General features: G+C 42.8%; 1 protein-coding gene across 6 annotated transcripts in view; it reads right to left on the bottom strand.

Annotated features, from left to right (window-relative positions):
* zfhx4 (zinc finger homeobox 4) overlaps positions 1-16875 on the bottom strand; it is a 90510-nt gene that overhangs the window by 23320 nt on the left and 50315 nt on the right. For 3 of the 6 annotated variants that reach the window (XM_078938960.1, XM_078938959.1, XM_078938958.1), the window contains exons 6-7: positions 14275-14509; positions 5757-5819 (exon numbers count right to left, since the gene is read on the bottom strand). In XM_078938960.1, coding sequence (XP_078795086.1) covers positions 5757-5819; positions 14275-14509 — 298 coding nt within the window. The remainder of the gene's footprint in view (positions 1-5756; positions 5820-14274; positions 14510-16875) is intronic. The other 3 variants (XM_078938961.1, XM_023950365.2, XM_011488831.4) reach the window with 1 other exon arrangement.

Genomic DNA, 16875 nt, shown 5'->3' with positions numbered 1-16875 from the left:
TTCATATGAATAAACATGGCAGAGATTAAAGGCTTGCACGTCTTGCTTGCTGCGCAAAAAGAGACTGTTGTTTTGTGTTAAGAGGGGTTTCATTTTCTGTGCCATGAGCACTTGTGTGTGCATTGGCACAGGGATGTTAATGATTCCTTAATGGCAAATACAAAAGGTATTCACGGGAAGAAAATGTGGCTTCAAAAGGTTCAGTGGGGAGGCTGGCAAGGAAAACTGCAGCAACACCTGGCTTTATACAATAGGTTAGCTCAACTTCTGCACATTTGCAGACATACACACAAACACCTGCATCTTACACAACAGCCATATTGCATTTCGCGTTTGAATCACCTGAGGCTGAGGAGGTGAATCAAGGAGGCGGCACGGCAAGCTTACAGAAGGATTTAGGAATAATTTAAAAAGAAGATTCCTCTCCTCTGGTTCATCTCCTCCCATCTCCTTCCCTATTCCTCTTTTTTTCATTTTTTTTCTCTCAAAATTCCTTAGTCTAATATTTATCCAGCCTCTGATTATAAACATCTGGCCGATGGGGGCAGTCTGCACAACGGCAGCTGAAAAACATACTCTTTTCAGAGTCACACTCCTCGTGGAAATATCGCACACACCCGCCAACGTGACCCTGCCAGGTTCGGTCCGCAGGAAAAAGGGAAAGAAAGAGAAAAAAAGGAGCCAGACCAGACAGCGACACACAGAGAGAAAAAGAGACAACTAGAAGCTGAGGGTTAATGGCCTTCCCATCTCTGTGATAAGAATTCATTCTGTTCTATTACCAGCACTTATCTACAGGGGCTCCTGTCTTTCTCCTTTCTCCGTTTTTAAAACACACACAGCCACACACATGCAAACAGGTACACACTCGCACAACAAGGGTCCGAGATCAATAGATGAACCTAATGAAGAAAGCAGCTGTTTCTCGGCATTGCTGCTCGACTCTATCAGCCCAACAAGATCTCCCTGCCTCATTCATCCGTCTATCTATCTATCCATTTATCTGTCCACCTATCTATCTATCTGTCCATCTATTTTTCTAACTTTTCACTCAGCTATCCATCCATATACCTATCCCAGCTGCTCCTCTGTGCCTTCATTTATCCCTCAATCTCTCCATCCATCTCCAAACCGGTAAACAAAGATAGGATAGATATAGTTTCGATTTGAGCAGACTGGTCCTTGTCATGCATTCAAGGTTTATTTATTTTCCGGGAACTAATACGAGGCCTGAAAACAGGGAATCTAATAAAATGGCTGCCGCGGTTTGAGAGAATGGTTGTTTGTGTGTTTTTCTGTTTGCGAGTCTGTCTGGCTATGCCTAAAACAGGCCTGTGACGGTCAGCGGCCAAATGGACAATGCTTAAACGGATTTTTTTATCCTATTGGGCCACTGTCCCGTTTTTAGCATCTGCTTTCAGAGCCATCAAAAACAAAACTGTAATCCCGGATAGAAAACAACACAAAGATCAGGGAGTCAACAGACGGATGAAAGACTGTTATTCAAATCATAATCATCATGTGTGAGACTAATTCTTTTTTTTTTCAACTGATGACTCCCCATTACCAGTTTGTGACCTAAAAGAAAAGATGTGGAACATCCTTCATTTAATTTAGTAAAAAGATGTATTCATTTTTTAAGTGTTTTGATGGTTGATTCATACTTACAGTCCCACTCCGATCATCTTGGGGTCTATTGTTAACGTGTTCCCTGTGTCATTGTTTTTTGGACATAGTTCCTGCAGGGCAGCAGCAGTTCATTAGACATTCGCCCTCTGAGTTGTGAGCGGAACTGTTGTGTTGTGTATTAAGCCCTCTCTTCCCATCATCTATCTCTTTACACACTCTCCTGCTAGCTTACAGCCTCTCACACCTCCAAACTAACAACAGCAGTGCAACAAAAATGGTGAACAAAATTTATAGCTATCCAGCCGTATAGTTTGGGGCCAGCTCGAACGAGCAAAACAAAGACGTAAGTGAATCTATTTGTTTTCAAGTTGATGCAATGAAGCAGAGGAGGGAGCCTGAGGTCTGCCGGTTGGAGCACTCTGATAGGCTGCTCCTGATTCACAACAATTTGGATAAATAAATACTCAGAAATGCAATTTAATTTAAAGAAATTTTTTATAAATGTCCTCCATCACAAGAAAAAAACAAGTTAAAAACACCAAAAACATGATTTTTATATGATTGGGTCTTTAAGCCGATTGCATGTTGTAAGGCTTAGGTAAAAATATCTTTCTAAAAAACACAAACGCTTTTCTATTTACTGCATTCCTTTCTGATGGTTCCGCTGCTTCCACCTGCATTTCATAGTTTCAGATTTGACAGTTCAATGCTGTAGAAGAGGTTGTAAACAAAACTCGATTAACTTCTCTGCTTTAGAGTTAAATTAAGGAACAGGGGAAAGGTTTTTGGACCCAAAAGAAAGATAATACGTCGGCACTCGTGACTCAAACTTTGCAGGCACTCCTGAACAGTAAAATATGCAGACTTGAAGGCCTGGAGAGGGCACCGACTGCCCCGGACGTGGCATATGCAGACAGTTGCAGGGCGTAATAAAAAAAAAATAAAAAAAGGGGGGGAGAGAAGCGTGTTGGCTTTCCTCTGACTTTCTCAAAAACATGCACAAAATGTCCATTTCATTACTGGCTAAACAATGTCATATGGGCCCCCACTGGTCCTAATAGAAGCAGACAAAGACAGAGCTGCACACATATGCTTCGAATAAATCAGATTATGGAGGGAGTGTGGGGGAGAGAAAGAGTGAGGGGAAGAATGAAAGAAGGAGAGACAGAGCTAGACACTTAGAGGATTGACAATATTCGCTTTTCATGCTAACACCCCTCACCCACCCCCTATTCCAGCCCTTCTTCTTTCTTTCACTTCCTTAACTCTTTTGAACCCCCCCCCCAAAAAAAAAAGCAGAATCTGTTTTAGATTTGAGCCAGTGCTGCAGCCATATCTCTCCCTTATCTGCGCTAGCCGTCAGAAAACAGAAAGCTCCATGTTTCCATGCATTAGACTCCCGGCCCCTGACACGCCACTTGAAAATCTCACAGCCCCTCAAAATGGCTGTGCAGGAAAAACTAAAACATCATAGATATTATTTAATCAAATGACAGGCGCTTTACAGGCGGATCATTTTCGAGTGCGCTCACATACCGCGTCGAATCAAAGGAAATGTCAGCTGAAAAAAATTATGGAAATGAATTTTGGCACTCGGACAAATGGTACCCAAAAAAATCCTACAAAATAAAATAATTGTTTAAAAGTGTTATTAGCTGTGCTTCAAACAGTCGTCATAATTGAAATAGCCGTGACATTTTTCAACCTCTGAACACCTCTGAGTATCAAATCTCATCAAGATGTCCTGTTGGGTTTTGTTGCTGTTTGGTGCCCCCTCGCCTATAGGATGTCTGTAAAATATTGATTCTCCATGAAGTTGTAGCAAAAAATAAATAAAAAAAGGGCAGAGACAGGGTGTGGAATATGTTAACAATCTGGAAAAAAGAGGAAAAATCAATATTCAAATGTCTCCTCGTATTGATTTCTAATTAAGTCATAATTGTGGCCGCTAATTGAAGCTGTTTTCAAACTGCCTTGTGACAAAAGCGATGGAAGGAAAATAAGAGGAATATTATTGATACACTTTAACAGCAGTGGTCGCCCACACATTGATCCAGCCACTTTCGGTTCCCTTTGGCATCTAAATGTACATTTGAGGAGAGACAGGCTTTCACACATGCCCCTGTGTGCAGAGATCCACACACACACAAGCACGGACAAACAAATACACACACCTAAATGGACTAACACAGCTCAATTAACCTTCATTTGGGAAATGTCTGAACTGTCTTATCTGCAGACTTCAGTGTGCACATGCAAATAAAAATAATGCAGCATGCATGGGGTCTGTATGTTTACAGCAAATGTAATGGTCTTACATTGTACACCTTTGTTACGATCAAGGAATAGCACTTCTTAGTTTGCCTCCACACTTGTCACCCTTTGAAAGCGTGCACACGTTTGCATCTGTGTCCCCCCGCGGGTCGGGTCTAATCAGGTATTAGGTAGCTTTTGTTTTGGGGGCTCATTGGTGGATGAAATCTTTATCTGTGCTATTGATCAGAAGGTTGCAGGTCCTAAACTGTCTGTTGAGCTGCCTGCCTGCTCCAGCTCTAACAAGATTGCCAGGACCGAGTATATCAGTTAACATTTAATCAATGGCAGCTTAAGACACTGGGGCTAAGGAAAAGAAGCCTGCCGCTTCAGCCCCCTGCCCCAAACCATTACTTAGGATTGAAGCCGAGCAGTAAGTCAGTGTGTGTGGGAGCTCCAGATGATTACAAGGGATTGGGTCTGGTTGATCACATGTCTTCAGGGGACAGAGGTGTGTATGTGAGCATGCTTATATCTCAGTGTTCGCAGGCTGTCAAGTGCTGGACTGTCGATACATGGTAATAAGTCAAAATAAATAATAAATAAAAGCCACAGGGAGTAGCGGGCTGTTTGTGGTACGCTGCAAAAAATTCGGAATGAGGTGACAGTTGTATAAGAATTGCCAGTCAAATCAACTGAGGGCTTCAATTTGAATTCCTTTGTGGAAAAAATGCATTGGCACACAGCAGAAGAAAGATATGACATATCAGGCAATGCATGATTTTTTTTATTTCTGCTTCGCAAGCAAAAAGCCCTCTTGATGGTAAAATGCAAAAATGAGAGAGTCAGCAAAAGAAATATGATCAGTAAGACTTTTTTTTTTTCTTTTTTACAATCGGCTCATCTTCGAGAAACTGAAAAGTAGATCAGATCTGAGAGGAAGATTTTTGCAATCTTCAACTTTCTTTTATCATGCTATTGCCGGACAACATTGTTATTATTAAATCTACCTTTGTGTGACTTAAACACGGCCTTGTAGGATGTGGCCTGCATGTGTGCAAAAAGTAGTGCAGTAGTGCACACGTGTGAGTTTGTCAGGGGGCTGCTCTGACGGGGGAAGCCCCTCTCATGCCCCTGTCTTTTGCCAAAGCCTGGGAGATTCCCACCACCAAAAATCAATGTGTGTGAGAGCATATGTGAGCCCGAGTGTGTGTGTCAAGGTTTTGTAAGACAAATCTCTCCAGCGCGTGCCGCTTTAGTGCTATTGAACCAAGCTTCGATCACTCGGCCACTGTGAATAATGCAAGGGAGGCTACTGCTCACTTACAGCACAAGATGCTCCCGTGTGTGTCTGTGTTGAGTGCGTGTGCACGCGTGTGCGACGAGAGGGTCCTTTTTCTTTCGTGCAAATGCAACAGGGCAGCTCTTCGACATTCCTCCACTTGGCCCTCTTAATCTCGTGTCAGATGCAGGAACTCTCACATTGATACGGTGTCTCTGAGTTAGTGCATGAGTGTGTGCGCTGGAGGCTTCCTCAGCAGACAGGGAGATCTTAACGCAAGCGGACAGCTCCGGCCTGCACTTTGACACACCCTGACTCATTACGTACAGCAGAATATTGTCATTAAAAAAGACAATTAAATATGAAGTCAAAGGAGCATCACTTGGGCGCACGGGCACACACGCCTGCACACACACAGCACGGGAAATCTAGGTGAGCGTACTCATCTTCATGTCCCCGGGTACACGAAGCAGAGATATTAATAATCAGGATGTTACACAGTAATTAAAATGATTCCACATGATGAGCGTGTGTGTGCTTTAAGAGTGTACTTTTCTGTTAATTAAGATGAATGATTTGATGTGACACTAACCGTACGTAAGCTTTAATGGTGTCCTATACTTGATGTGGCTGGGGGGTACAACAGTTGATGGGGCTATAGGGAGAGACAGCACGAGACACACAAACAAATCAGATACAGCTGTTCACTGGCTCTGCCTAAGAGGAGCATTTCTTTTTTCGACATAATTATCTGTGTCATCATTTATGAGGCAATTAAACAAACATCAGTTCTTCTTTCTCCCCCTCCCTTCTCCTGCATCTGTCCTCTTATTTTGCATCTCCCCTTTCTCTTTTTTTCTTTGTGCCATCTGTTCCGATCTCTGCTCCTCCACGTTTAATCTTCTCCTTTTCGCTCCTCTTCCTCCTCTCTTGTGTAGCTCCAGACAAGGTTTCAATTTCAGCATGCTGATTGTCTCATTGCCGACTCCATGCATGTCTAACACTTACTGGCACTCTGGGGACTGGCAGTACACACCATAGAATGCCTATTTTGGTCCCCTACGTTCCTGGTGAGTGTGGGTGCATGTTTGTGTTACTGTGCAAGGGGTGATGAGGGTGTAAAATGCCTATTACGCCGAGGGTCTGGACTCTCTTACACTGAAGAGAATTCTCTGGTGCCTAAAGAGCAGAAAATTGCAATGCTCCTCTTCCTCACTTCCCATTAACCTGCTCTTGAAACAAAGGCCCGAATAAGATGTGTGCGTTTGTGCGTGCATCCGGGCCAGCCATTAGCTTCACATACTCTGAGGTAAGGCGCCATCCAATCCTAACATATTTTACCTCAACACTATTTTTTTTTGTTTCATTCCCTTCTTTTTTGTTTTCATTTTTGTTCTACCACAAACAGACCAGTTCTCCCCCCAAAGTGTTCTTCATCTTTAATCTGTAATTCAATTTCCTCAAACAAACCCACTCAATTCCTTTCTCCATTCTTTCTATCCTTACAGTCCCACTCCATTCAACTTTTCACCTTTTAATTATGGTTATGCCGTTTTTCAGGACATAGTTTCTGCAGAGTGGCAGTGGTTCATCAGAAATTCGCCTGAGCTGTGGCATGGGGTAACTCTTCCTCATTTCCCATAATCCCTTTGTTTACACTCTCTCCTACTAGTTTACAGCCCCTCACAACCCAAACATAACATTGGCGCTGTGACAAAAATGGCGACCAATATCAAAGCTACCCAGCCGTACAGTTTTAAGCCAGATGCCAGCTCCGAGGAGGAAAAAGAAGACGTACATGGATCTATTTGTCTGGAAGGGGATGCATCAGAATGGGGTGTAGCAAGGAGCTTGTAGCCTGCCGACTGTAGCACCTATGTCACAGCTGCAAGCATCTTGATAAACAATGATTATAATCAAGAAATACTCAGAAATGCAGTTTTAATCCAAATTTACTTTATATTTGTCCTCCATCATGAGAAAAATGCAACAAGAACATGTTAAAAACCCCTGTTTTCATTGGAGTGGGCCTTTAAAGGAACAAGCAAAGGGAGACAGCACCTTAGGAAGAGCTTGGAGATGACTGAAGCTGCAGACAGTTTTGTCTAATTTGCACAAAGACGTCCACATCAAAGCGTAAATCAAGATCCATGCTCATTCAATGGATTTTTATCAGTCTATCCATTTCTTCCTGCATCTTTTTTCCCTCTCCATCACATTCCTCTTTCTCTCTATTTTCCAAGCGTTATTAGAACATGATAAAAGTAAAAGGGATGTCATGACACAGGACCCCCTGTTAGCATTAGGAGGTGGGAGAACGAGGGAACGTGGAAGGGGGGGCGAAATAAGATGAAAGAGATTTGTCTGGAAATGATTGCTCAGAAGGCATTGATTCTCTGCTTTAATCTCACACGGGGTGCTCAGATTTCCTATTAGGGAGATGAAGAAAAGCGGTGAGAGGGTGAGGGGACTTACTTAGGTGGGGAGGCAAAACTTGGCATGTCTGGCAGGGTTTCTGCGGGCAGACAAAACATGCATTTCTCTCACTCAAAAGAGAGAAGCAGTGTCCAGAGTGTCGCTTTTTTTAACATGTGCTGCCTTGCTCTCAGACCATTAGTCCGCTGTTAGTAAAAAAAAGAGAGGAGCAGCTACTTCTACTGAAACCCCCTGAGGGTCTCACACACACACTAACACACACGACAAGCCTCTGACAGCTGCTGTTGCTGCAACACTTCCTTTGGTTAGCGACGATTAGCCTTAGCCTATAGGTAATCAATAGCTCCTATCAATTCCATAGCTCCTATTGATGGATGAGGTCAAGGAATTGGAGGAAAAAAGGGAGCAGCTGAGGGAGAGGATTTTAAACTCTTCCAAAGGCTCGCCTGGTAACAGCACTTCATAATTCTTCTGTTTTTTTCCCCCTGCATGCATACTGGCTGCTTTCAATGTCCATCTGTGAATTGTATCATTGCTGTCTGAGATTAGCGGCTGCTTGGACCCAGCAAGCGTATTGCTTAGTTACCGTGACTCCAGCTCCACACCACCCTCCTCCCATCATTGGATTGTTTGTCTTAATGCTGTGTGACATGGCCCATTGTTTTGTCCATCTGTGGTTAAGAGTCAATGAACAGGGGATGTATGAAGGGATTGAGGAGAGAGAAGAATGGCGGTGAGGGGAGAAGAAAATAAAGAAGAAGGGTGAAAGGATGGTGGCTAGGGAAGGATCGGGGGGGGGGGGGGGGGGGGGGGTAATAAAAAACAAGATTGGGACAAGAGCTAAGAGGTGAAAAAATCTGGAAGGAGGAAAAACATTTGTTCGGATAGCCACAGTTCTCCGACCTTCTTCACTTCCTATTCCTGCAGAGTTTAAGTGTCATATTAAGTTCTCCGGGACATCGTTTGAGTTTGAGAGACATTCTCGGAGCCTTCTTCAAAGGGTTAAGTCATGCTCAGTATGCGTCCTCAGCGCTCCACAGCTTTGTATTGTAAATAAGACTAATGTGGCATTGGTATGGTATGCTAATTCAGATAATCAGCGCAATTTCTGCAAATTATAACTGTCAGTGTAGTGGGCACAGAACCTTGGCGGAAAACATGAGGGAACAATTTAGCCCGAGTAATACCTCTACACCAAAGAGCTGCTCAACTCCAAAAGAAAAACAATCAGCCTGAACCCATACCGCCCCGACACACCATTTCAAAAATAGTTTATGGTGAACGAAGCTCTTTTCATTCTTTTTATTTTTTATTTTTTGTGAGGCACAAGTCAAGCTCCCTTTTTTCTGTCCACACACAGACCACAAAGTAATTATAATTTGCTTGGATGGAATTATTCAAAAAATGACCACATCTTTTACTCCCTCGGCCATAGAGAACATGGTTTGGGGAAATTTGGGCTAAATTGCTACTTACTGAAAATATAATAATATACATATATGAATGTGTCTTATTTCGATTTGACAAATTATTTAAAATGCACTGTATTGTCTCCAACAAACTCCACAGTAAAAAACAGAACATATTTTACAACTATGCTCTTGGGTAAAATCCTATCCCCTCTCATCAAAATAGTTTTAAGCAGGAACTGGATTTTTACTCACGTAGGGCACATAAAATAACATTCCACTTTTTTTATTATGCGAGGAATGAATCCCATCTGACTCAAGTCGTGGGATTCCTACAGTATGTAAATACCTTCCTGATGCACAGTGAATGAAAAAGAAAGGTCACAAATAAATAACTGTAATCGTCTGTGTGGAAGCAGATCAATATGCATTGTATTTGCCTGCTTTAGTCTATTAAAGCCAGGTCTAAACACAGATATCCAGAGCATAAGAATTGCTGCTAGTCAGCTGGACTCATCCTCACCGCGCTGTCTTAAATGACAAAATGGCCACCTCGGTGCTTACCCAGGCGGTTTTGCTTCTTCTGGGTGTGTGTCGTATTCTTTTTCTCACTGCTCTGGGCTTCCGTGAATGTTTATATAATGGCCACAAATTACTGAGACAAACCCTGGAAATAGACGTCTGTGTAAGGAAAGACTTTACCTCCCCAAAAAAAGAACAGAGAAGAGAGAGACCATGGAATGGCAAAACCGCCTCCATTATCCGAAGGAGGAAAAAAAAAATCCAAACGATAAGATGAGCAAGAAAGTGAGGGCGGAGTGAAGACCTATTGCCAACACCTAAAAGCTTGTTTTTGAATCATCACTGTAAGCTATTTCTATCTACAATTCAATGCTATCTCTGTGTTTTGACTTAATTTGAGCGCCGTTTTGAGTTTACACTTGGTACCAAGGCTTGTGCGCGCACTTGGAGGCTAACAACATGCCGTGTCTTCTTTGTGCCGTGTTCCATCACTTCCTGCTGGATGCACACAGACACATATATATCCTCATAAAGCATCAGGAGAACAGGAGTGCATCAGGCTCAGTTTTTAGCCTACAGCTGCTGCGTAAATGGTTAGCACGGCTACACTAATTTGACAAGGACCAAAATGTCCCAGAGCCTTATCACTCAGAGAAAACAAAAGGCTCTGGACACACTTACACATGCACACACTCGCATACACACACCCAGTGCACATGATAAAAGTGTTGTTGGTCTCTCCAAGTCAGAAGAGGTCTTTTGTTTAAAAGGGGAATTCAGACAAAGAGGGTCCTCTCCCTCCCTCTTTAATGCATGTAGGGTGGTGGTTGGGGTGGGGTATAGAGGGATGGAGATGTGTGGGTGGAGGGGTGCTGGAGGGATGGATGACAGGCAGGGCTCTCGGAAATAATTACCTCCATAAGATTCCATCTCGCTTTGCTTTTTGTGAGGGACAGAGGGAACAGGGAAGGGGGAAAAAAAATGATAGAAAGTAAAGTATGCAGAAAAGGCCCCATGTTTCTACATGATGGAGCACAGGGCTAATGGGCAAGGGTACACAAAGAAAAACGCACTTGTGCACACACGCACACCTCATCACAACGTGCTTTGTGGCTAAACAAATGGTCAAATAGTGTTGAGGCAGAGCCGACAAGAGAAAAATCGCTGTAAAAACCAGACTTCAGAGACTCTTAATGTCTCCAAAAATCCAGCTAAACAAATTGTTCAAATTATGAAACTGATGATGGAATACCCATGACTTGCAATCTGTCATAGTTTCTCCAGCTTTACCACACAGCTCCATTTAGGGTGTAACTTCATTACAGCGGCAAGGAAGGGTACAAATAACGGAAAAAAAAATCTAATTTTTCCTAACAACTTTTGGATGGACATCAGAGGAAAATGGCCTCTGCGTCCTCCATGTTGAGAGGCAATTCATTGATGCTCGCTTCTCTGATGCAAACTGGCATTTTTGATAAACTTAATTTCCTTTCTCACTTATAATTGTACACAGAGAGGGACAGTTTACTTCAGGAACGTGGACAAAGAGGATCGCTTGTTTCTATGGGACACAAATGAGCGATTATGCTGAAAAGTGCTGTAAAGACAGCGACTGGAGTGTGCAAAGACATAAGCAAATATGCGCGCAAAGAGAGCACTGTTAACCTCCAAAAAAGGCTTCTCAGACTGAGACTGGAAAGTATAAATATGCTGAAATCAAATACATGCAAGTGCAAGTGTTGCTTTGTTCAAAAACACCTATACTCTTGCTGTGTCTCTCTGTGCCATACTGTATCCTTAATTGGGCCATAAAATCAGCATCAAAATTGTTTAATGAAAGCCATTCACATGTACATAAAGTCCAGAGCATTAGAACTCTTATTCCCAAATGAGCCTATAATTATCTGGCTTGGTTCCAAGTCCCAGGCTTTAAGGCAAAAATACCGGTCAGCACTTAAATTAATCTTTTTCATACCAGTCTCTAATGAACAGAAAGTGCTCGAGTCAGGAGTTGTAGCCCCAGAAAACTAACGGCCTACATACACATGCACATAAACATAAACATAGGGTCTTTTTAAATCAAGATTGGCTGAAAAAGCTGCCTTCTACACAGCCTTTGCCAACTGTTAAAACATTCACATAATCAATCACTACAGGCACCTACATTTCACCAAATTTTTCTTTTTTGCTTATGTTTGCATGTGAAAATGTGTACGCTCTACTTCAGTGTTTTTCAACCGGTGTGCCCGGCACACTAGTGGTCAGGTGTTCCATTGGGAAATTGCCCTTAACTGATCTAAAAACATTTACCATCTCCAGGATGCCAGCTCTGTATTCATCCAAACAGGCCCTGATAAAACACTGAGTAGTTAGGAATATGAAAGATCGTTAAATACTTTTTTCTTTGTGTTTATTTGATTCTATTAAAGACATTTTGATAAGAATGACGGTACCGCGATTTAGCCGTAGCTTTAGACATTTTCGGAAAAGTCCCGCCCTTTTAACTGTCTCCACCAATCATTCTTGGAGGCTTAATCATACGTCATCAGTCTGACCAATCAGAAGTGGTTAAAGTCTTCACTTCCTTGTTCCGATTCTGCTCATAAAGTCGCTCAGTTCCAACAAAAATACCAGCTAAAGCTCGTCTTTAGCGGTATAGCTTTCCGCGGGATCCGGTGTCAGACCGTGGAACAAGTGAACAAAACAATGAAGCTCAGAGACACGAGTCTATGTACGTTCGGCGGCTGTTAGCACTACATCTCCCATGATGCATTGGGTTAAAGTGACAGCGTCTCAGCGCACAATGAATCTACGTTGTTAAACGTCTTGAAACAGTTTTTAAATCTTAACTTTTATTACATCTTTTAGAAAAAACAGCGGCAACTTCCAGCTTTTTCTGCCACAATTATCACAAAAATGTATGAGATTGGGGAGGGGCTGTAGATCAATACAGACTATGAGTTTCTCCTTTTTTTTTTTGGAATGCTGGTGTGCCGCGGGATTTTTATCAAGGTTAAAGTGTGCCGTGGCTCAAAAAAGGTTGAAAAACACCACTCTACTTTCTTTTAGAACAAAAGTTCTAAAATACATCATTAGCCGTAAGCTATTGAACTTGTTCAGACATTCATAAGTCATTTTGTAATTCCCTTTTTAATCATCTGTGGATCACAAGAACTTTTCTTTGAAAAATATTTCTTGAACATGGGAGAGTCCAAAACAAGTGGTAACTTCTTCATGGAATCTTAGTAGGTGGTATAGGAGCACAAAATGAAATCTGGGTTTTAGGAGCAGTACCTTCAGAATAAGCAAAAATTGCTTTTGACAGGTTTTAAGCCCATTTTTACAAAAGGGGAATCATGAATCCTACATTTGTGGATAAATAGAAGTGTGGTCTTTTAATTATGATTTTGCTGTTAAAATAAAAACAACTTGTGTCGATTTCTAAGACATAGTTGCTGCAGACCAGCAGTAGTTTCTCATAAATTATTTTCTGAGTTGTGGATAGAAATGTTGAAACAAAGTAAGCCTTCCCCCACTTCCCATCATCCCTTTGTTTAACTTGTTAAAAACACCAAAAACACAATTTTCCTCGGAGTGGGGCTTTAAGAGCAGAAGTTTTTTCTTATCCAGACACTGCAAGATCGTCTCCTCTTTGTGTGTGTGTGTGTGTGTGTGTGTGCTGAAATCCACATATGTTCCAAGGCTGTGAGCTTCCATCTGTTTTGGGAGTACATGCACAGTGTAAACAGGCCACTTTAGGGACCACAGATTCATGGTGAGACACGCACACACACATGAGTTAACACACACTCACAGACCTACAAGTGGATAAATGGAATAATGTTGTGCTAAAGTCCTATTCAAACCACGTTGCCCCCTTCGCCGCTAACACACACCTCTCTGCCAGCTTAGGTCAAGCAAAGCAAAAACAAGTTAAGAACTCATTTTCTTCCAGCAGCATTAACATAGGGATGACTAAATAATGGACCCTGACTCTCCATCTTCTGGTTTAAATTACAGCGCAGACCCCTCCCTTTACACCCTACAACCCCTCACCAACCGTGCAACCCCCACTCAAAGAAAAAACGATTAATCTTTTTTCCTTTTTTTTTTTTGTCTCTCTGAATGTTTTACAGTTCTGTTACACTTATTAGCTGCTGGCAAGACGGAGACTCTTAAATGAAAGCCAAATTGCTTTGGTCATGAGAAAGGAAATGAAAGCTCACTCCAGGGAGAGGCTGTGTAGCCATAGCATACACCAGTGTGTGCGTCTGTTTGTAGCATGTGTGCGTACGAGCCTTTCACTATGAGATCCTCCCAAGGTGAAATTTCATAAGCCGACTGCTTGCCTGCCTGGGATGTCCCTGCGCACGGGACGGTGTGTGAGTGTGCGCCTGCGTTTCAGATATGAATGCGGCAGCCTAATAGGAACAGTATGCTCATTTTGGGGAGATTAGGAAGAATGGACGGGTCTGTATCAGGAGACGTGATCTGGATGTGAAGGCCAAAGGAAAGGGGTAAAGTGGTAGAAAGTGACAGAAAGGAAGGGGGAGTGAAGCGAGACAAAGAGGTGGGAGCAGCTAAATGGATTTAAAAAATAGGGTAGATAGGGTTTTGAACAAAAAAAGTGCCCCCCCCCCTTACAATCTAAAGTTACAAACACACAAAAATCTAAGCAATGCAAGACTTGCTTTTAGTGAGACTTAGGGTGACTTTGGGAAAAAAATTCAAATAGATTCATACCTTGGATGTTGGGACACTCTTTGACATGAAAAAGCTCGTGGAGACTCAGTCCATCCTCCTCTCCTCCCAGGCCTTGCTGGTGCAGCTGCAGTTTCCTCAGTCCTTCATTCTGCTGGTGGCGAGCTGAGCGGGCATGTTGGACCAGGTTGAGGCGGGCTTTGGTGGAGTAGTCACACAGATTGCAGTAGTAGACGCATGACTCCAGACTGTACGCACTGTCCAGCTTCTGCAAGTGCTGTGGAACACAAAGATACTTCAATAAACCACTTTTTAGATTAAATTCTATTCTTGCTTCAGTTAGACTTTTTCTTGGTTTTTGTTACTTAAAAACCCAACTGGAATGGACGTTTAACTTCTGCAACGAGGTCAGACATGGGTGTTAAAAGCAGAGAGCTTGTTTTGTCTTTCATACACACATTGTCCAACTTTCCTTATTGTTGGCAGCTGCAGGGGGGGGCTCTCATTCTACGTGTGCTGTCTGTCGCAAACCCTCAATTTCCAGTTGCTTTTTAATGGCATAGCAGCCATGCAAAACTACCCCCTACCTTCTTGTCCTGCCCCCGGTGTGTGTAGGTGAACAAACCCACATGCACGCACAGCCCCCATCCCACCTTTCCCTGCTCCCATACACCCAGTCAAGCCAAGCATATCAAGTGTGCTTCTGTTGTTGCTGCCGGGCTAATGAACAATGCACAAAAACAAAAGAGCAGGCCAAGCTTTTATTATCTGATCCTCTGTGGTGAGAGGGCTGACAGAGGAGAAGGGAGCAAGGCAAAGGGACAGATCCACACAGGAAGCTCACAAAGGTTAGCTTCTACTTTGTTAAGGTTTTTTGTTTGAGAAACAGGTGAAGGGGTCCATGCATTAATTAATTCACACAATGCTCTGTGTGTGTGTGTGTGTGTGTGCTTGTGCGGTAACTGCTGTCTCTCACACCCTCCAATAAGGAAGATGTTCTTTCACTGAGCAATTAAAAGTTAGACAGGTAATATTTTTCTCATGCTTGCATCATGTTACACCGAACAAGAACGGTTGAAAAGATGTGTGTGTGTGTGTGTGTGTGTGTGGGAGGAGTGGGGCGCAGGTGTGGGGGTTCTAACCCCCCACCTTCCACCCCCGCCCCCCCCCACTCCGTCTTCCTCCTTTGACAAACAGGGATTAGCAACATAGCTACAGCAGCTAACAGATCTTTTCTCTCAGTCTCTCCTTTTTCCTTTCTTTTGTAGGAAATCTAGCAAAGTTTTTCTCATGAGACGGTGGGACGTCCCCGCGCAGTCAGAGGCCCTTTCAGAAGTCTTAAGTTTTAATTAAGTTGGAGTTGTCAGAAGAAAGCTCCCCTAGTCCAGAGCTCAGGACCATTAATTACAGCTATCTTTGTTTCACTGTGAAAGGAGGCCTCCCTTACTCTTTCTCCCTTTATTTGCCTCTTTTCATTCGTTGGCCCCCCTCCCACACGGGAGGAACGGACCGCTGCGCCTTTCTGTTCATACCACACACATGTGCAACAGAAGCAAACATATTTATTACTGGTGTAAACAAAAAGGATTTGATTGTGTTGCTTTGTTGAGATTTGAACAAAAAAACACATGAAAAAGACTTATTTCCTGTTCTTTCACTTTGACCTCAAAGTGAGTTTTATAAAGTTCAATGGTATGCCAACTGAATGTCATAGGTTTTACTAAACATTGTGCAACATATTTGTCACGAACATGTTATTTTATACAAACTTAAATCATCAATATAAAGAGTTTATGTCAGTTTAAAAATATAAATGTACTTTCCTCTGTTACATGATGTGTTGTAATGCTTTTCGGATATGAGCTGGGAGGAGTTGACTGATATATTTGGGGCTAAACCAGGCTGCCATAAAAGTTCAGGCCTAATATTAATTCTTTTCTCATCAGCACATTCCAGAGGTTTTTTTTTAAAACCAAAACTAGAGGCTGTCTGTTGCTCTCTGGCACTCCACAGGCCTAAAAAGCAGGCGGTTTGGTGATCACAGGCCAGAACATCCATGATTTATGAACTTTTAAAGAAGCACTTTGACTCCTGCCAGGCATGGGCTGGGTAATGCATATTCAAACACACAAACACACTGTTCCTGCTCCTGGGTTTACGTCTATGAGTGTCTGCTTGCAATGTGTATGTAATTTATGCCGCAGTGAATGTGCGCTGCACGAACACTTGGATTTTGTGTGTGGCAGATTGGCAAAAGGGCCATCCCTGTCAATATGGCACCCCTCCAGAGTGCCTGGTGGTTAATTGTTGAGGATTAGTGTTTGGCAAACAACCAAATAAGCTAACACTCCCTAAGGGCCAATGAAAATCAGCTAAACAGCGCTCCCTGGGTGGACCTAAACATGGCACAAGATGGTACAAGACACTCAAGGAGGCGGATAAACAATCAAATATACATGGAATGCAAATTACAGCTCAAACCTTCCAGTTTACCTGTCAAAAGCAGAACATTTTCACCCCTGTTAATGACGCGCACACACACATGTGCACACACAATGGGACTTGTTTGAGGACCTGGGAGGGGATTGGATGTGACAGGTAAAGGGAGCTCCCTTGTGTAGTTTTTTGCAGCGTCTGTGTGTG

Source organism: Oryzias latipes, chromosome 20, assembly GCF_053564925.1.
Source record: "Oryzias latipes strain Hd-rR chromosome 20, Olatipes_Hd-rR_3.1".
NCBI lineage: Eukaryota > Metazoa > Chordata > Actinopteri > Beloniformes > Adrianichthyidae > Oryzias > Oryzias latipes.
Note: the sequence above shows the minus strand (reverse complement) of the source record. Positions and strands in the feature narration are given on the sequence as shown.